The 21619-nt window shown below is 37.4% G+C and overlaps 1 protein-coding gene and 1 long non-coding RNA gene across 3 annotated transcripts in view; one reads left to right on the forward strand and one right to left on the reverse strand.

The window, feature by feature from the left end:
- LOC114013016 (uncharacterized) overlaps positions 1-21619 on the forward strand; it is a 94942-nt gene that overhangs the window by 20534 nt on the left and 52789 nt on the right. The window lies entirely within an intron of this gene.
- ATP6V0D2 (ATPase H+ transporting V0 subunit d2) lies at positions 6-20574 on the reverse strand. The gene is made up of 8 exons (XM_005240626.3): positions 20347-20574; positions 13032-13203; positions 11099-11277; positions 8398-8477; positions 6479-6556; positions 3058-3234; positions 1614-1691; positions 6-1089 (listed from the first exon to the last, which is right to left on the reverse strand). The coding sequence occupies exons 1-8, from the start codon at positions 20474-20476 to the stop codon at positions 928-930; spliced, it is 1056 nt and encodes a 351-aa protein (XP_005240683.1). The 5' UTR covers positions 20477-20574; the 3' UTR covers positions 6-927.

Below are 21619 nucleotides of genomic sequence, written 5' to 3' on the forward strand. Positions count from 1 at the left end.
ATGGCCTGTTTCAAAGATAAAAGGACAAATTTTTTGAATGGGGTAGGACAGCAGAATGTTGGTATGGCTTTCAAAATGCTCCCTTTTTCTTCAGCAGACTTAATCTTGACCTGCTACAATCTGTCTTCAAGTGTTCACTCTATTTTTAGTTACTGATCTTAGCCAGGTCCTCAAATAGCTCAGCGCTGGTGTTGTTTGTGTCTGATGTAAAACTGATACAGACTTGGCTGGTATTTTCATTCATGTTTCATAATCTTCCCCGGTGCGTACATGAAGACAGTGTCTTTGGTGTGCTGGCAGGAGATATTTGTATTGCTGTGGAGTAGATCAGACACCCGTTTGACACTTACCGTGCTCCTCACGTGACCATAAAGGAATAAATGAAAACATTTTCATGAAATTAAGTTACTTATTTACATTTAGCTGCAGAGAAGTGTCACAGTTAGCAAGGTTCAGGAAGCTTTCTCTTTGAGATTCCTGAAGGGGAATCTCAGAGTAACTCTAAAGTTTCTCTCTCATTTGTGTATCAAGTCCTTCATACAATCTTGTATGCAATGAAGAAGACTATGAGTGTAAGACAGAAGTAGTGGTTTAGTTGGTCTTTTGATAAAACCGTTAATTCAAAACTAAGCCATTAAGAGAAAGATTATGTATGACCTTGCATGGAGATTTTATTGATCAATTAAATTAAAATAGGCACAGCGGAGAACAAATCTATCAACAGAAACTATGAATAAGTCTATTAATATTTCCTTATAAAGTACTCATATCTCTAATTGGATTACTTTTTCTTACACTGCTGTATATACGGAGGATCATTAATACAATTTAAAACATCTTTTAAGGGTTAAATTTTTAAATCATATATCTTCTTTTCAATGAAATAATGCATCTTCTCAGGCATTGTAGGATTATAAATCCTCAGATTTAGAAAATTGGAATGTAGTTGTTAATTTTGGTTCTGTGTCTCTGAGAAATGCATTCAGCAATCCATACAATATTCCTGCATTCCTGTTCCTTTAACTTTACATAGGCATAAAATACTCCAAAATGAAACTGGTTGTTGAATGCAAGCACATTCAGCTTTACCTGTGGAAAAGATAAAATGGGTATTATGATAAAATATTAAAGGCGGCAAATGTGATTTCTATATGGTAGCTTTTCTGATCAAGATTTCTATGTAACTTTGTAACTATGACTATATTTAGGAGTCTCTTGAATATAAATATAATTGAAATGTCATCTGTGGATTAATTTTGGTAATAGACTCAAGCAACTGTACAGGTAAGTAAAGGACAGTGGTGAAACACCTTCTTCAGTAGACTATTCAAAAGAAATTTAATTATTTGAGATGGCATTTGGATTGGCTATCAGGGTTGGTAGTTTTATAACTAATCTTCAGAAGAATATCCTCAAATTTATTTTATTTAAAAGGTAAATCCTTCCATTTTTATTCAGCCAAATGTTGACAGCCACAGAAATACTGTGTTCTTGAATACAAAGCTGAATGATGCAGTATAGTAAAATCAAAAGCCTGGTACCTCATTCTTGTTTTAAATGTTATTCCAAGTGGGTAACTTTCATTTTGATATTTTAAGGTTAGAAGCTCTTACCTCATGTTCAAAAAATGCATCTTCCAGTGTCTTTTCGACAGCGCCACTCCCTACACCTTCAAACACAGCCTTATATTCCTAAAAGCATAGACAACCACAAAATGGAAATAAGATACTTTTACATTGTGTGCAGCACAGATACCTTACATTACTTTCTTAATTAATTTACATTAAGTAATCTTCCTGTACAGAAGAATTCATGTACAGATTACAGTTCTACATAAATCAAAAGTTAAAAGCATATACTCAGCAAAAGAAAGAAGAATCACATTTGTTCTTGTATTTCTTACCATCATTTCCTACAACTTAAAGTAATTTACTAAGGGCACTAAAATAGATTTATTGTAGAATGACACATGACCTTTCACTCCTTTGGACAGAGAGCACTGAACTCCTTGTACAAATAGTATCCATCAAAGCCAGAGCTGTAAATGGAGCCAAAACCCTGAACTCTGATCCTTGCATGGCTGCTCACTTTATTTCCAGCAGTCAGCTGGATTTGCTTTATCTGCGTTAATATTGTATCTAAATCCATTAGTCTGATACGTCATTCTGGAATATTCTGCGCAGATATATTTGACTTAATTTCTCATGTGTCACACTTTTGTGTAGCTTGCTTCTCTGTGTATTTGTTTTGGTTTTCCTATAAAGTAGCAGTGCACTATAGGTCTAGTACAATGGTTCCCAAATTCATCTAAATACCCCACCATCATGTGAATAGATTTGTTCTGTACCACATTGACACGGTGACACATGCTTCTAATGTTCTATTTATGCATGGGAACAGATGTGCACCTCCAGCCTCCAGCTTTGCTGCTTCTGTGGAAAAAGCAGTAAACCTGGCATCATTTTGTTTGTGTACTTACTTGGAGGTAGATTAAATATTATAGGTAGCCAGAGTACCACAGTTAGTTCATAAAATAAGTATTGCAGTTTGATTCATCTTTAATAGCAGCACGTTGCATCAGTATTAACAACATCATCTACTTTGATTCAACCAGCAATTTAGAGAAAACTTTTCAGAAGGGCATTTTTATGGTACACTAGCAGTGAATCAGGTTTGCACTCATCTGTGACATGAATAGTTTGGTCAGCTTGTTTCAAAATGACTTATGCTTTTGCTCCAAAATCTTGGATGCAGCAGCTGTGAAGTGAAACTCAGTTTGGGGAGGGTTAATGAAGTAGGAAGAGTTTTATTTACTAGACTGTGATTTGGTCTTATTTAATCATCATCGTAAGAGGAACATTGTATAGCACTTAGCTAATAATATGTTTTATGTCTTCATATCAAAGGCCTTTGATTCCATATACATCTTTATGGGATCTTTTGCATCTTCGTTGAAAATGCTTTTAACTTACATGAATACTCTAAAATTTTGCTGATGTCAAGAGATGTTAAGTTTTTGTACTTTGGCTTTTTGTTTTAAGAAATTTGATTACATACTGCGTAGTAATCTGCAACACACTTCACTTGCTCATAGTCATCTGCAGTGGCCAACAGGTGTAAGCCTTCTGGATACAGTTTTCCACAGGTTGGATACAGCTTCTCTCGGTCATCTTTACTCAGCTCAGTGCCAAATGAATTAATGGTGATGATAAAGGCACGTCTGTCTGCCTCAAACTTAATATGCAAAACAAAGAATAAAGAGATGTTATTAGAGATGTAATTCTAAATTAAAGTGGGGATATGTTTTTTTTCAGTAAGCTAAACTATGGAAACTTTTAAGAAAAAGTAGAGTTCAGAGCATTAGAAACATACCTTAGCTTAAAAATTGTAAATCTTTATTTGCAAATACTTGTTAAATTTTAACTAGAAAATCAAAGTGTTTTGCAAGCACAGCTTTTATTCTGTGATTTTTGCACTAAAAATATAATCTCTGCTGCTTCCTCATTTCCCTACTTAGTTACCCAGATGTTGACAACAAAATATCTCCTCACACAACCTTCTGAAGTTATGAAATAATACTCTTATTAATAATACAGGAAAGGCGCAAGAATCAATAGTACTGTTCTGGGGTAACTCAAAGTGCTGCTGAGAGTAAAGGTTGAATGGAAATTCTGAAGGAAGAAAAGTTTCTGAATGCACATATTTTAAGCGATAATTTAATAAGGTGGAGGGGGCTGTTTACTTGCCAAGTTAAAGTTTTCAAGTGTTTCAAGTAACAGTTAATTTTTAACACATAGAATCAAAGGCTATATTTCTTCTGCCAGGTTTAGATGTGTGTAGTATCTGTTTTCCCTGCAGCAGTAGACTGAAAGTCATTCTGATATCTGGTTCTCAGGTTGTTCTTTTTTTTTTAGAAGGCAAAATTTCATTTGCCATTCTTACAGTATGAATTGAAAATATAATGGTAAATAAAAACAATTGTACTCAGTTCTGTCTGATTAAAATCTATTCTTCTCTTCTGAGATCTAAATTGACTGTGGTTTTATTTCTTTCCTTTATTACTTACTTTCATGCTGTAAGAGCAGCACAGGCTTGGCTAATTGCAGGGATTATGCAGTAAAATCTTCCAAGTGAAGCGTATATGGTATATGCACGTTTTAGGTAGCTTACAAAATTTCTTATGCTGTGAATTTTTTAACTGATTTAAGCAGAAGGATACTGTTTTCTGCTGAATAAGACTGCAGTTGCAACACACTTCTACAGCTTTAGCAGTTAAGCATATATTCATAGATACTACTCCTGTGTACTGGAACACACTGTAACAGGGACCCAGCTGCCCTCTGGCACTGACTTCAGAGTAAGGAAAACGAGTAAACAATAGAGAAATAACGAGAAGAAGATAAGTGTTCTTGAAAAGATTTCTAGCTAATAAATAACAGGGCCAAATTTCACTTCCCTTATTAATTTGAATGGGCATATCAGCCAGAAGGACAAATGCTGTGGTTTTTTAACTTGTTAAAGCCATGTTGAATCTAGCTGTTAGATTTGTAATATTTTGTTGGGAAAAAAGCATGCTCAGATGCAATTGCAGCTAATGCTAGCAGGTTTGGGGCCTACTTCTGGTGGCTCCCGGTTTGAGAAAATTTGCAGGATCAGTCCCATCCATACAGACCTCTCAATTCATCAAAATATTGGCACATGAAGTTCTCCATAGTGAGTAAGGCCATGAGGCAGTTTCTTGGTGACTTGGGCCATTTGATTGCTGCAGGTAGAGTTGGAGTCATAGGACGGCCATTTCCCAAGTGCTTTATTTTCCATATGGGAAAGTGAAGTAGCAAGTGTGCTACTTAAGAATTAGCATGGGGCTCTAGTAAGAGGCACAGCACTAGCTGCAGTGCAGTCCTGCACTTTCTTGCCAGATTCAGGGTTAAACATGCAACATTTATTGTCCATGGTGGAAGAGAGATGGTCAGTAGTTTTAATGTGGAAGGTGGGCACTGTGGCTGGTGGTCAAGAAGCCGGGGAGCTAAATACCTCAGTCTCATTCTGTTAGGGTCAGGTTGGTAGTCTTACATATAAGGTTACAGAATAAATAGCAAGTATTCTTTTCAATAATTAAACTGGCTTTTTGTGAATTCAACCATTAGCAATCTGGTGTGTGTATGTCTTCAGATTATTAAAATGTTATAGAAAAGGAAATCTACAGAAAAATTTATCCTCCTAGCTGATTGACATTAGATAGGGATTTTAAAGAAGCTTATCATAGACAAACTGTTACCACTGGTATAAAAAGAGTTTTACAACATGCTTAAACTAATGTTGGGAACTAATCTGCTCTCAGCATGAATTTCTAGCTAAAAATGAAGTTTTTGAAAATCTGAGTCAACTGTAGGAAATGTCTTTACCTCTGCCAGCCAATCTCTTGATTTCTATTTTTCAAGAAAAATAGTCAAAAATACATAATTTCTGCTCTATTTTACTTGATTAAGACTATTTTTCTTTAGAATATAAACTGAAACTTTATGGCCTGGTTAAATAAAATATGAAATTGCAACCCCTTTTGGGACATTGTTTCGTAAGATGTAATTTATGCTCATTCTTCCTCAGGGGTGAGCTCCCAGGGTTATTATCTCTCTTCTATAATGCAGACTTCCAATATGATGTCATCAGAGCTCAGTGAATTTTGTGCAGTTGCCAGGGTGTAAGTTTTGCTTATCCAGAAAAAAACTCCTGGAAACAAATGGGTGATCTGGCTCTCAAACTCTGCAAAGAATTGTGATAAACCATGTGAAAAAAAAAATGAGGCTGAATGCTAAGAAAACTTTAGGAATTTCTGCATCTTTTATTATGGTAACAGATACAAAAATATTCACTGTGCTGCAGATATGCTTTAGGGAGGAGCATGTTGGGAATTTTCTATGTCACAAAAAACCCCCTAAACTTTTCTGAGTTGAGACAAAAATAAAACACTGAATGTTTGACTTTTCTGTATGACACTAGTTCCAAAAGTCTCTTAACTCTAAATTTGATCATTTTTAATAGGAGAGTAAACAAATGTATTAGTGTCATGTAGCTTGAAGACTATTGATTAGTAAATATACAGTAATACCAGACCTTAGCTATCCCAAATTTTGAGCTAGGAGGTGCAAGAATAATCCACTTCTTCAGTTTTTCTACATAATACAGAAAAATGTTAAGGGACAACAGTCAGAGATAGTGCAGCATTTATTCTATTCTGCCCTCTGTTATAGAAAAATTTTAACTGAGGATAACTCCTCCCTGGTAATGGACTAGCTTCTCTAGTCAGGAGGCAAAAGTCATCCTAAAATAAAGTCTTCATTACATCTCAGAAAAACAATTATTCAGATGAGAGGCAAACAGTTGTCAGGTAACTGCAGTAAGGAACAGGAAAACAAAGTAACCTAATTTTGAAAACATTGTGGAGGACTTTCATGTACAAAGAGTGATTTTTTCTTACCTCAAGAATAGGTCTCATTATTTCTGCTGTAGTACCACCTTGTTTTTCACAAAACTTATAAAACGCCTCAAGGTAAGACTACATGAAAGAAGAAGAGAAATATTTTAAATGATACTTAAGACCTGGACCAGCACAACACATGGTCATGAACCTAATTCTTAAACACTTCCATTAACTTTGATAATTCTACCTATGAATTTAAATTCAAGTATGTGCTTAATTACTTTGCTGGAGTGAAAGCTGAAATATTAAAATGCAAATGTCTTGTTATTAAAATATGGGTGCATTCATTTTCAAAAATTGTTATAGGACACATACTGTGTTTTCTTTCCACTCTAAAGAAGGAACTTCTTGAGTTCCATTGAGCTTCCACTGTATGATAAGCAGATGGCTGAAGGAAATTCTGCATTTATAGTGTGGAGGAGGGGATTTGGGAATATGCCACGGCTGTTGGGCCAGCACTATGAGGCTACAAAACTTAATCCCTACGGCTCTACCCTAAACCCTGGATTAGGACAGAACAGCAGACAAAGCTTCTGGTCTATTAAGGATTCTGGCCTTCATACCCATTTCAAAATGCCTGTGCAGGAATGACCCTAAATATCTCAGAGATGCTGTTCCCCCTGCTTCTCTATCCCCTGAAATACTGTCTTAGGGAACATTTATACTATCAAAATGCATTTGCTACAGCTTCACACAGTCTTTATAAAAGAAGCTGTCCCTAACTATGCAATTAAGTGAATTTTAAGTAGACACATCTCAAGGGAGATCTGCTGCATGGGATTATGCATTAGGTTCTATATATTGCTATCTGGTAATAGAGCTGCAACATAATTGATCACACTGACAGCTGAAGCAGAGGAGAAATTTTAAATTAATAATTTAGAAGTGTTTACAAAATGATCCCCCTGGTACTTAGAAGAGAAGAAAAACAAACAAACAAAAAAGATTTAATAAGTATAAATATAGTCATCCACACAGGACATAAGAATCAAATCTGTATGCTATCAAATGGAAAAAGAGTATCTAATTTAGCAGTACTGCAAAATAATTAAAATACTTGTGTATAACTGATGTTGTTTTGAGTGACAGGAAGTAGCAGACTATTTAAGAATCAAATATTGGCTTGGGAATTGGAATTTATAAATATCATTTGTAAGACAAACACAAGATTTTTTTTCTTTCCCCTAGTGTAATCAGACCACTGTAAGAATACTTCCTGCAGTCTGGGGCATCCACTGTGAAAGAAAGATAACAAAGAATTTGGAGAGAATGTGCCAGGAGGAACCATTAACAGGATGTAATATATATAGCCTTTAAAGAGACTGTCCTAAGAGTATTGACCTGGGTGCTAATATTTGTAAAGTACTTTGAAAATGCAAGGCACATTAGATGCGTATCCTCACAGCAGTGTGCTGTAGCAATGCTAAAGATAATTTTTAAAGGAAGGAAATTATACAAAACCCTTAAGTAAAAAGAAATGATAGCTAGACTCAAAGCAATTAGACCTTTTCAAATCACATCTACTTTTTATTTAAAAAGAAGAAATGTTAGCCAAAAGCCTGTCTAGGCTCACTTAGGAGCTAACAGTTCTGTGGCATTTGGTGGGTAACTGAGTTATTCATAAACAAATGGATCTGGGTTTTAGCCTGACATATAAAACATTTTCATTAATGAGATATTAAATTAGAATTCGGATGCAGACCTAAAATTTGAAAACTCTCCAAACAGTGGAGTGGAAATGAAAGGAGCTGGATTTGATTCCTGGAGTTGTCATCAACCAGGTGACCTTAGACAGCTTGCTTTATCTCACCATGCTTCTGTTTCCCCATCCATAAAACAGGGTTAATGATACTGACCTCCTTTTCTGAGACACTTTGAAAAACCCCAAGTATAATCATTATGTTACAAGAACTTGCCTTGTACAGTTTGTTGCGCATTATTTCGATGTTCATTTCATCCAGGTCATTTTCAGACAAGCAGTCTTGAAAGAAAGCAGCTGAAAGCAGAGTTTATTATATTGCAGTATAAATCTACATGCTGATAATATGCATCTCTTGTCCATGGCCATTCACCTGTGTGTGAGCAAGGATCTGAGGTTTCTGTTGTACAAGAGAGAGTGATATAACAGAGGGGAAGAGAAATCCTCTTGATTTTCCCCTTATCCTCCTACTCCCTCCTATTTAATGAGAATCTGCTGTGAGGGGAATCAATCAGTGCCACAGCCAGAGTCCACATCTTCAGAGAGAATCAGATGGGAAATGCTAATGAAAGCCCTAATCTTCTCTGAAGTATATGGTTTGGGCATTAGGGAGATTTTCTAGTGAGGAAAGATAATTTTTGTCTTAAATCATGCAGGTATTCCACAACTGTTAAGGAGAATCCTCTTTCCTATCTTTCCTCTTCCTCTTTGGGTAAGTCTGTAGTGGAAGAAAGGCAACAGATTGCAACTAGTGAGGGGCACAAGCTTTGACCTTGGCCATCTGTGCTTCCAGGTCCTCTGCAGAAATGGCTAAAGAGCAAGCAGGGAAGGGACACAGAGGCAGAGGATGAAGTTCATTTGTGCTTCTGGACCACTTAAAAATGCCATATTCATAACCAACAAAAGTATGCCAAACCCTCGCTGTTACTAAGCTATGCCAGTGGGACAGACCAGTGCTGCATGACAGAGTTGTCACAAACAGTGGCAATGGAAGATGGTATCTGGAGAGTCCATGGGAGCCTGGTTGTGTTTCATGGTCTTCTACCTTCCCACTCTTCCAGCACCCAGATTTTGGACGAAGCACATCAGAGCGTGTAGCCCTGACAGTCCCCTTCAGTATCTCTTTGTAGATCCATTTCCCCTGAATTTGTCCCATTGTTTTAAAGTTCTGATACTATCTGCTTTTACAAACTTGTTCAGCAAAAAAATTTCCAGAAATTTACTGCCAGCTGTATAAAAAGATTCCTTTATTTTACCTGTTTTAAAACTAGTTTTCTGCTGGGATTTGGTCTTCTAAAGGATTTAGTAAGCAGCAGTTTGTAGCTCAATGTCGACAAACCACTGCTCTCAGGACTTTGTAAACATTGTCCATGTCTCTCTTCAGCCTTGTCCTCTCCAAACTGGAGTCTAGCCTTTTTTGTCTGCCCATGGCAGTGGTGTCCCCTTGTTCATCTTAGCTCTCCTGCTCTGTGCCTTCTTGGATTTTACTGCATTGGCTGTCGCAGCGCTGGCAGGGGCCTGCATGGCGGCCGCTGTGAGGAGGGGCCGGGGCTGCCCCATGCCGGGCACGGCCGGCTCCAGCCAGCGCCAGCGGGGTCCCGCAGGGCACAGCCCAGCCCCTCAGCCCAGCGAGTGGTGCCTCTGGGAAAATATATTTAAGAAAGGGCAAAAACCACAGGATGTAGAGAGGAAGAGGGAAAACATTTTGAGAAACAGCAGAGGGAACACCAAGGTCAGAGAAGGAGGAGGTGTCACTCCAGCACCTGGAGCAGGTGCTCCCTGTGGCCTGTGGAGGGCCTGTGCTGGGGCAGAGGGTAAGTGTGAGGGGGAAGGAGTGGCAGAGAGAAACTGCCATGTACTGACTGCAAACTCCCTCCATTCCTTGTGCTGCTCGTTGCCTCTCTGAAGGGAGTGAATGTCGTCTGTGGTGGTAACAGGGGCAAAGGAGTGGCGCCTGGTGCAAAAGAGCAGCAACGAGAGGAGGAAAGGTGTTTTCCCTAAGCATGTAAATGTTTCTTTTCTGTTTCCTAATGCCTAGATGCATAATTAATTATTTTTTTAATACATATATATATGAATCAACAATAAATCACATTATTTTTCCCTCAGTTTAGTCTGTTTTGGCTGCAACAGTATTTCATAGGTGATCTCAACCCACAAGCTCCTTATCCACCCCTCTTTTATCTCTGCATTGTGCTGGGGCCTTTGGTTTCTGTCAGGCCAAGCCACCACATCTTCTTGACAAGCAGGACCCAAAACTACTCACAGTATTCAAGGTGAGGGCACACAGTAATCTCCTATAAGTTCAAACCCATCCATTTCCATCTTATTATCAGTACCCTTCCCAGCACTGCCCCACAGCTTGCTGGTTTTTGTTGGCTGCTGCAGCAGATTGAGTAGAGTTTGACTCCAGTTTCAGAAGACAACATACCCAGCCTTCGCTCTGTTTGCTTTTAGATTTAGTTCTTCAAAATAGTGATTTTCTTTGTGTTTGAACCACACCCAAATCCCAAGAGGGAATCTTGGTTCTACCACAACATCTAATATTTATTAGTAACTGTCTGCTTCTTGATTCTTAGTGAAGGATAGGCAAGATTTCATCTTAAATTTTTTAGTTATAGATGCAGGTGTTGAAATAAAAAAAATCTAGACGCTCTAAATCAGTGGCTACTTTGGACATAAAAGATGTCCATTACACTTCTTGAGCAGCATGTTTTCTACCCAAGGTTGGTATAGAGGCTGCTAATAAATGTTACGAGAGAATGTCATGAACACCACTTTGGAAGTGCTTGATCATGTTTTGTATTACCAAAACACACCATATCCAGTGGAAAACATGCTTCTCCATCAGAGATATTCCTAAAAATACAGGAGGAGCTGTTTCAAGAAGCAAATAAGAAATAATTTAGTGTTCCTACCTAATGGTGTATCAACCAAAATTGCATTGAACAGCTCAGTGGGGTTTGAGGCAATGCTGACTGCTTCCATTTGCTCAAATCTCCCCAGTGGATGGCACTTGGGAACAAGTTCAGCTATGGGCCGCTGATGTAGTGTGCCAGTTATTAAAAGAATTACATTGTCAATCATATAGCTGTATCTGTATTTGAAAGAAAAAGACATTTATAATGAGTTTTCCTTTTAAAAATACAAAATCAAGATTTTTGAAAATTACTAATAAAACTAAAGTCAGAAACAATGACAGTACTTGCAGGTTTGTATTTTCACTCTGTATTAATGTCTCATCAAACACAAGTTTTTAAATAGCAAGTAACACAGTACTAGTTTTAAACCACATGACTGCTTTGGAAGAGATACTTTTAAAGAAGGGGAAACTGAAACATGAATATAATAACAGCTGTGAAATGTAGATTTTCTATAACATGTGACAATGAGTGGCATCAAAAAATAAATCACCTGAGCTAGCAGTTTGGGATTTTGTTATTTCATATAGACCATCTGGACAGAGAGGAGGTGCATGGGAATCTCAGCACTAAAACTGCAGAGTTCATGCAGATGGACCAATTTTAGGGCTTTCCTCTCACTTGGCTTTAAACATTCTCCCATGAGGAAACTAAGAACAGGTTCTCACAGATTTCTACTTTATTGCTAAAAGTTTTCTCTTCAGTAGAAGTTCTCTATCAGATTCTTACTGGTTTTACTGCCAGAGAGGCTGATAGGAGTTTTGCCAGTGACTTTGAAATGGGAAAGCTATTACCTTGGGACATTTATAACAGAGATGCCAGTCTTGCTTGCATTGTTGATTCAGAATATAGCTAGACACATACAGGGATTAATATGATCTCATACCATATCCGTGAGGGGGCTTGAGGATCTGGTGAAATGTAGTTCAATAATTTAATAATTGTGTTAAATATCTTAACCTAACTTCTCCATTATTAAAAAAAAAAAAAACCAAACACAACAGCATGCAGAGTTTGTGTATACACATCAGTCAGTGTGAGAAAAAAGCTGCCATAATTTTCATATTTTTGCTTTGATTTCCTTGAAGCAAAATGGAAACATTGTATGCCTGCAGACCACAACTGTCCTAGGGCAGTCTTTAAGATCCTGTTTATCTATTAGGCTAAAACTTGTCAGCTACAGTTGACAAAAAATAAAATAAAATAAAATAAAATAAAATAATAATAATAATAATAATTCTTTATTTTGCTGTTACGATAAAAATACTCCTGGAAAGTAAGCTGAACAGTCTAGTGCTCTTGTTTTAGTATATTAAAAAGATAAGATCAAGAGGAGTAAACAGGTAAGATATCCTGCTGACAATTCACTAATCCATGTTGTTACACTGTCATAAAGCAGATCCCTGTTCTTAAAGTTGTTTACACCATTCATTTACAAGTTTTGTCCATTTATGATTGTATTGAGATCAGAACTTTCTCTTCATCTGGCATCAAACAGCACTTGTACTTTAAAAAGCTAGAAAGCTAGATTTTGCCACATGCCTAGGAATTAAATCACTGCCCTGTACATCATGAAATGCTAATCTCGCATGAATTGTCCCACAAACTTAATTTTTTCAAGTTCTGTGATTTAAATGATGTTTGAAAATCATAACCATTTTTCTCAATCTCTACCACTCCTGCCATGGTACACAGAAAAAATCTGCTTGTGTTCTTTAAAATAAGTAGTTCAAAAGACAATAGCTCTTCACATATTATTTTCAGAACTTATATTAGTAAATAAAGTACATAAATATTGCAGTACCAAAGTAAATTTTCTATTTTTGAAACTTAATAGAAATTCCAGTACAATGTGTTTACACTGTTTTAACTTGTAACTGTGTGCTTTTTTTTGAGTCTGTGTGGTAAGCTATGTGCTAATATTACTTACGTGATAAAATTCAGAAAAGTGGCAAGTGGTTCAAAAGCATGGTTTCTAAAGTAATGAAATTCTGTGAGTAGTTTTGCTTTCAATTTGTCATCGATGGTAGAAATAGTGAGAGGACCAGTTTCATTAGCCAAGAAGTTGCCATAGTCTGTCGTCTGTAGATGTAACTTCAGATCTAGAAGTAGATTCAGGAAAGATAATGAGAATAAACTGTCATTGTATTGCCTACAAACCAAATAGAAAAACCATTTAAAATGTTAATTTCTAACATATTTTCGTATTAAGCATCTGATCTGGTTTCAATACTCTATTGAAAAGTTTTTGGCATAGAGTTAATATAAAGTAAATGTATAATTAATGCAAATTTGCACTGCTTTCTATGAGTAAGACTTACTGCATGCCACAGGAAAGCACAAATGATTTATACCTTTGTCAGAAGTTTCACCAGCAGCTTTCCTTTCCAGCCACACCAGTACAGTGCTAATTGCCACTGTGCCTAGCCCCTTCCCAATCAAGTTTGTTCAATGTTTCAATTTCATGATCTGCATCATTATAATACATCAGTTGTTTTGTCTCCTGCAATCCTATGGACTGTCATGCATCAATAGGAATCATCCTTTAACTTTATTAAGATCTTAAATTTTCATATGAAATATTTAAATCTCAGGTAAGACTAAAATCTTATGTTATCAGTCTGCCTGAAGAAGAGGAGAGATCACATCTTGCCTGGCTCAGATTCTGGGCTCCAAATGGCTTCTGTAGTGGAGCACTTGAAAGGGCAGAGTTACACTCTTTTAGTATTTCTGTTTTGGCTTTGTCTGATTTATGGCTGAAGACTACCAGACCCTAAGAAGCTGTTCCAGAAACCTGAGTTATCATGACATATTCTGTCTGAACTCCCAACCCTGGTAACTGAGGAAAATGAGTTGATTAGACAACAAAGTTGAAAGAATCTTTTGCAATATCAAAGAAATAATTTGGCAGATTTCCTCTGCTATCCATTTTCCATGATGAGGAAAAAGTAAGAATTTAAATCAACTCTTAATGTTCAAAGCAGTTTAACATTTCCTTTTACAAAAGCCTCTGCTATATTGCATAATTATATTAAAATGCTATATTAAAACTCCTGTAAATTGCAGATTGGTATAATGTTATATGGTTTGGGCATTCACAATGATTGGATTTCCAAATAAAACCTGAAGTGATATTTAGGGAAAAGGACAGCAACATTCACTCTGGCTGAAATAAGGGTCTACCTGTAAGGTAAGTTAATATGTAGTTAGCAAGGTGCATTTATCAGTATAGTAGCTATTCTTTCCTATTTCCCCATGTATATGTACTTAGTATGCAATAAGGTTGCCTACACTGAGACTTAAAGCAAAAGAAGTAGCACATTGTGAATTCAAACTCCTACATATAGCGCTTTAGCTTACTGAGAGAGCTAACCCTCAGGGTTTTCTAAACAGGTTGGCTGCCACTCAAGCTCATTTTAGCAATTACAGAATCATAGAAACATAGAATGGTTTGGGTTGGAAGGGACCCTTTAAGGTCATTTAGTCCAACTGTTCTGCAATGATCAGGGACCTCTTTAACTAGATCAGGTTGCTCAGAGCCCCATTCAACCTGACCTTGAATGTTTCTGACCTCTCCAGGAAACCTATTCCAGTGTCTCACCACCCTCATTGTAAAAAATGTCTTCCTTATATCTAGTCTGAATCTAGCCTCTTCTAGTTTAAAACTGTTACCCTTTGTCCTCCCAACAGGCCCTACTAAAATGTCTGTCCCAAACTTTCTTATAAGCCCCTTGAAGTATTGAAAGGCTGCTATGAGGTCTCCCCAGAGCATTCTCCAGGCTGAACAACCCCAGCTCTCTCAGCCTTTCCTTATAGGGGAGGTGTTCCATCACTCTGATCTTTTTTGTGGCCTTCCTCTGGACCCACTCCAACAGTCCATGTCTTTCCCGTACTAAGGACCCCAGAGCTGGACACAGGACTCCAGGTGGGGTCTCACCAGAGCAGAGTAGAAGGGAAGAATCACCTCTCAACCTGCTGCCCACACTTGATGCATCCCAGGATACAATTGTCTTTCTGGGCTGTGGGCTCACATTGCGGCTCATGTCCAGCTCTTCATCCGCCAGTAACCCCAAGTCCTTCTCTGCTGGGCTGATTGCAATCCCTTAATGCCCCAGCCTGTTGTCCCAATACCAGGGGTTGTCGCAACCCAGGTGCAGGATCTTGCACTTGGCTTTTTTGAACCTCATGAGGTTCACATGGGCCCACTTCTCAAGCTTGTCCAGGTCCCTCTGGATGGCATCCTGTCCCTCAGGTGTGTCAGCTGCACCACTCAGCTTGGTGTCAGCTACAAACTTGCTGAGGGTGCACTTGGTCCCACTCTCTATATTATTGATGAAGATATTAAAGAGTACTTGTCCCAACACAGACTCCTGGGAGACACCACTTGCCACTGATCTCCATCTGGACATTGAGCCATTGATCACTATTCTCTGGGTGTGACCATCCAGCCAATTCCTTATCCACCAAATGGTCCATCCATCAAATACATATCAAATCACATCAATGTACTCTTGTATAGGACAGCTTTACTCAGCTAGCACTCTGGAACTGTTAGCATTTCTCTAGATCTTCCAACTATATACTTATAGAACTTATACTAACGGTGTAAACTAATTGATTCTTAAAATTATATAGATGATCACAAACCTGTTGACAAAAGAATGCAGAGGTAATTGGTTTTTCAATGGTCAGAGTCAAATACTAGGAAACAGTCATAGTTTCAGTACAGTCTTCCATGTAGAAAGAAGAAAGAACATCTAGATTTGAAAAAAGAAACCCACTTATTTCAAGAAAGAGAGAAAGGTAAGCAAGATTATAAGATAAATAAACAAGCAGAATTGTGCCCAAAAATGAGCCTAAATATGTAAGACCAACTTTTAATCACTAATATTTTCATATCACTTCTACATTTCCTGTGAAAAATGATCATTTTACTTTCTCTTTTTATTGCAAAGAGGGTAAAAATAATATGTGATTAAATAATACTACCTCCTTACATGCAAGGGACTGAATTCCAGTTTTTCTCCATTCCTTTTTCAGACAAGCTACTCATATCTGCCTTGAGTCACACTGGTAAATGCATTTCAAACACAGTGGTTTTCAGGGGTTTAGTACCTAAAGCAGACTGCAAAACCTAAGTACCAGCCCCAAGTATTGGCCGTTCTGAAGTGTGTTTAAGCCATCATAAGATGAACAGAAACCAAAACTGCTGAGTGAGAGCAGTTTGACAAGACTGTTACCTTCCTCAGTTCTGTGATTAACTGAGTGACTTCAGAAACCATGCTCTAATGTAAGGCATGAAAAGTATTAGCTCCATCTGGCTCTCAATAGCTATGGAGGAAATACTATGCCCTGGATTTATGACCTTGTCAGTTCTACAGTCTGCTTTATAGAAGTATTTCTTACTGTTTTAATAAATGCTAGTGTGAATATTGTATGTAAGAAACATCTCATGGCCTGAGACAAAACAATGGAGAAAATAGTCATCCACAGGCTCCAATACTATGTAAGATCAATCATGAATGTCATAATCAGAGTTCACACCATGGCAGTATTCAGTGCAGCTCAGAGACTGCTCTGCTGGTCTTAAGTTGTATCTTCTCTTTGCTGTTGGCCTAAGTAAGACTTGAGGACTAACAGAGTCAGACACTGGTACTAGTAACATGACGTGATGACCTGGCAGGAGTAGGTAGCTGAGCCTTACTGGGCCTCAGACATTCCTGTTCACCAAAACTTTTCAGTGATGGTAGCTGCTCCTTTTCTCAGGGACTCTTGGGCTTTTCAGCATGTCCACAAGATCCCTAGGAAGGAAAATTCCTGTATTTCATCTGTCGGTATTATTGCCATCCATCTGCATTGTTTATTTCCTCATACAATTATATGCAGGGAAATCACATGTAGGGAATGTATGACTTTCAGTAATGTGACTTTAAATCACGTGATTAGACCCACAATTGAACCACAACCAAACACAATTAGCAGTATGTTAAAAGGGAATTACTGTGCAGAGGGGGACTAATTCAATGAATGCAGTTAAGACATGAACGATGCTGATCAGAAAGAAGGAGTATTGGGGGAACTTGAACAAAGCATTAACGTGGTCTCTTGGCATCAAGCACATGATGTCTTGTCTGATGCCTCACTTTAATAGTCAGCTACCCCCAGTTTTTCAGTCACACTGTTACTTCAGCCACTGCATGCTGGTGTGACCTGACTCTGGCAAGTGAAGTCAACTTACTTCAGTGATGTTAGTGGGAGCAGAGCTGGGCTGCTTGTCCTCCTGTGACCTAGTCTGCCTTCTAGAGAGTAGTAGTCTTTCCATCACACAAGGAAGCAAGGAAAGAATAAAGTACTGAATTTACCCCCCACCCTGCCCCATATTCTACCTCAAAGACTGTCAGCAGGGTTCCTCTGGGGATCCCATTCCCCTGAAACAGATGATGACATAGGGCCAAACTACTACCATGCCATGTTGCAGGTGTTTCAGCCAGCGTTGCATCCCACAAGGTAGCTCCATGGAAATTATGATTAAAACGAGCCCAAAAGGATGTCTAGGTTAAGCTGAAGGCCTCTTCTCTCTGTGTGGCCCTGAACTGAGAGGACACAGTGGTAACGTAAGTCAATTAACATCCTTTGTTTTTTCTTTCCCTCTCACTGGTAAACTTACTCTGTGGTTATCAAGCAGATGTATAGCACTAACCTACAGTTTTTCTTGTGGTTCTTCTGTACTGACATTATGGTTTTCCCTCTAGAGATACCAAAACCACTTTGAAATTAAAAGGTATTTTTGATTCTATTTATAGGTTGCTTGGGGTGGTTTTGATCTTGTTTGTTTTAGCATATTTATAATATTTTTAGCTTAGACCAGTTTTGTGGTGTGGTGCTGTGCCACAGAATGCAGAATGGGGTAAATTTGTTACCTTTTAATGTGAACACATGAACTGAGGGCACTATTGGACAAGCACAATAATACTACTGTACAAATCCACATGCTGGATTTTCTAATTGGAAAGAAAATACAATGTATGCATAAAGCTCCATTTTTTACTTTGGAGGTAAGGGTCTATGGTTTTGGTGCACTGTACACTCATGGTGCAAGTTCAATATCACAGCATCTTTCCTATATGTGCAGAGAGATAAGTGTATTTAGCCTCATGCACAAATCCAATACTTCTCCTATTTTTATTATAAATGATACATTTGATAGATAACTGGTAAGAATCTGTTAGCAGTCTAAAAGAAGTAGAAAATGTTACAATGGAGAAAGAGATGTAGCTGAATAGAGAAAAAAGGGAAGTGATAGTGGGTAGTGGAGATATGCTTGTAGGTGGATTGATGAAGGCTGCTGCTTCTGTGCTGAAATAATTTGCATTATAAAATTGAATGAACATTAGAAAGAAGGTTCAAAATAAAAAAGTCATTGTTCTTTCTATTATAAAAAAGATTTTATCTCTCTATTGTGATCTGTACATCAGTTCTATGCTTTTAATAATGTTAAAGGTTTATACATCTCAGAAATGTTTGAAAACTACTTGTAGTTGTTGTAAATAACTTTCTTACAGCATGACTTAAAATCTAGATAGTTTTTCTTACTGTTCTTAATACGAGCAAGTATTCTTCTGGGAAGGATGAGGGAAATCCTGTTTTCTTGTATGTTTTTCAAAAAATCATACCTGTGTATTTTTAGGTCATTCAAAAGTAACCAGGATTTTATATTGGGGTTTTTTTTTCCTTCATGGAGCCTTTGATGACATCACGTATTGAGCTTCTCTACAGAGACAAGTGAAGAGTTTAATGATTCCATCATTCTGTCTTTTGTGTCTTTTATAGATGTTTGAAGTTCTATTAGCTTTTTCTGAAGTCTATATTCAGGGAGCAGGACTTTATGACTCAAACAATTAAATACAGTATCAAGAGTGTCTGTGCAGTCTTTAAGATGCATAGATCACAACTGCTGGTACAATTAGTCTTCAGAAACTGTTCATTTTGTCCAGCTGACATAAGGAATAAATTTCAGTTCTCAGAGTAAGTATATACATGTGCTCTGTGTGTCTAACCTGCCACTGTATGAAATGGAGAGCTGATAAATCTCTCCAGCTTATCAACTGAAGTAGGTACATGCACTTGGTCAGTTGAATAGTCTTTAGATCCCATTGACTGTACTGACCATCTCTTCTTTAACCATGAGAGGAATTTTATCCTGCTGTCAGATAAATACCTATATCAATCTATTTAAATGTTAGTTTAATCTGCAAGAGGAATGACAACCAACCTTCCCAGACTTATGTTGTTATTATATTAACAGTTTAGACAGCCTGAAAACTCCATTGTATATGGGAATCAACAGGTTCTACATTGCTCATTTCCCAAAATCCATTACCACATACACAAAGCAACCAATGCTTAAAAGAGAGTAAGCTTATTATTTTTCCTTGATCCTTTTTCAAATTAATCTAATATACTGCGTGGTATAGAAATTATTTCAGTGTACAATCGTGGCTTTTATTTTGGAGAAAGTTTATGTTCTTTAGAAAGATGATTTTTTTCTGCTGCACTTCTTTCCTGCCAAGTGTCTAGAGGCATGTCTCATGATTCTTTGTACAAGCCTGTCTTCATCTGGCTGTGACCAGTCAAGGCCACATAAAGCTGTTTTGGAAACAAGTGTGTGTTCTCTCTATTACTGTGGCAAAGTAACCTTGAAAAAAGCTTTTTTTTTTTATAAGCTTGAGAATAGTTCAGTTCTATCTTTGTGAAGTCAAGTTTTCTCTTCCTGGTAAGTAGAACGTCCCCCACCGCCCTAAAACACATGAAGTAATAAAATACTAATATTATCTTTTACAGAGAAACTCAGAGCTAAAAGGTACACTTTTAATAAGATTTTTTGGGAACTATTTTATCCAGCTGAATTGATATGAAATGTCCATACTTTAACAGTTCTATAGTGTGGGTAAAATCTACGACAATGTTACCAGTCTCCATAGGAACTCTGTGAATGAGATTTCCAAACCTTATCAGTAAACTAGAAAATCCCATCATCTGGATTGCTTTGCAAATCACAGTCTGTACAATCCTAGGGTAATTTCTATGGAAAGCTATTAAATTAAATACGAGAACAGTCCTTCAAAGGACATCAGGGTTATCTCTGGTTTTAAGATAAGCTTTCAATACTTCAGTCTTTTACCTTCCTTCTTCAAAGGTCTAAGCAACAGTATTTCTTTCTAAATAAAATAAACCAGCAGACTTACCTTCTAGTGTCTCGCACTGTGCTAAATTGACATAGTCTGAACTTGTCAAGATCCCAGCTTTGAATCCTCGGACCAGACCCTCCAAGTAGCCATGGTCCACATTGAAGTAAAACTCTGAGTATCCCAGCATGGAGAAAAGGAGACTTAATCTCTTTGCTGGATACCTGATGGTACTGAGTATCTGCCACCAACTGTTTTCCTTCTCTTTGGAAGGAGTGACAAATAGTCCACTGATTTCCTTCTAGCCTATGATTGTATTTTACCAACTAGTTTCTTCCTGTTTTTTGCTCCTAATGTAGTCAGTATAGTTGATGCTTACACAACAGCCAGCCGGCAAATCCAACTCCCTCCTATTAGAGCCAGAAAATGAACCTATTATTGTTGAAAGAGAAGCCAAAAATGAACTATAAGATTTAACCATTGCTTAAAAGAATGCTCTGTACTGATTGGAGAATGAGAAAGCACATTAAAAATCTTGATAAGATTTTCACATTTCTTAAATATATTGTAAACAGGAAGTTAACTGTGAATACCTGCTAAAAAAATATTTCTGCACTAAAATAACAGGCTCTAGTAGAACGTAGCCCATTCAAGGAACTTAGGTAGTTTTTTAGTGTCTCTATATACCTTTTTGTTTTTAACATTCTTGATTATTGAAAATTTTCTGCTGATGATCTCTATCAGTATGTATACAAATTACAAGATCTTTCTAATAATTACAGTTAACATTAGATCATGCCCATAGGTGAAATGTCTTTGAAGGGTTTGACTTTCATTAGCCTTTAAAGTGAGTACCAGAAATGTCCTCAGAACTATAGTTTGTCCAAGTTCCAACCAAAACACTCTGATTATATTCACTAAGATGTGGAAATAACTCAGAGTTTTCCCCTTACAAAATAAAAATAGGAATCTTGATTTCAATAAATTTAGAGTTTTTTTAGACCTCCTGATTCTGATTCAATTTAAACTCAAAACTGTAGATCTGTCAGTGACTTTTATACTGAACTGTTAAGGCTGCCGCCCTTCAGATTTAGGTCCCTTAAAGCTGACAGTTCAAAGTAGCTACGCTTCTGTAATCAATGCAAAAAGTCCTTTTCTCCCTAAATTCACTAGGGTATGCAATACATGTCTGCAAACTTTGCTGGAAGGAAAAGTCTTACTGCATACTAGGTGATATTTAGATATGTAGTTAACTGGAACCTGGTAATGTTGCAATGAGGTGTCTGAAGACTACTGCGTGGTTGGAGGGTTAGCACCAGCAAAAGAAACTGCA

The sequence above is a fragment of the Falco peregrinus genome, chromosome 3 (genome assembly GCF_023634155.1).
Source record: "Falco peregrinus isolate bFalPer1 chromosome 3, bFalPer1.pri, whole genome shotgun sequence".
In the NCBI taxonomy this organism is placed as follows: Eukaryota; Metazoa; Chordata; class Aves; order Falconiformes; family Falconidae; genus Falco; species Falco peregrinus.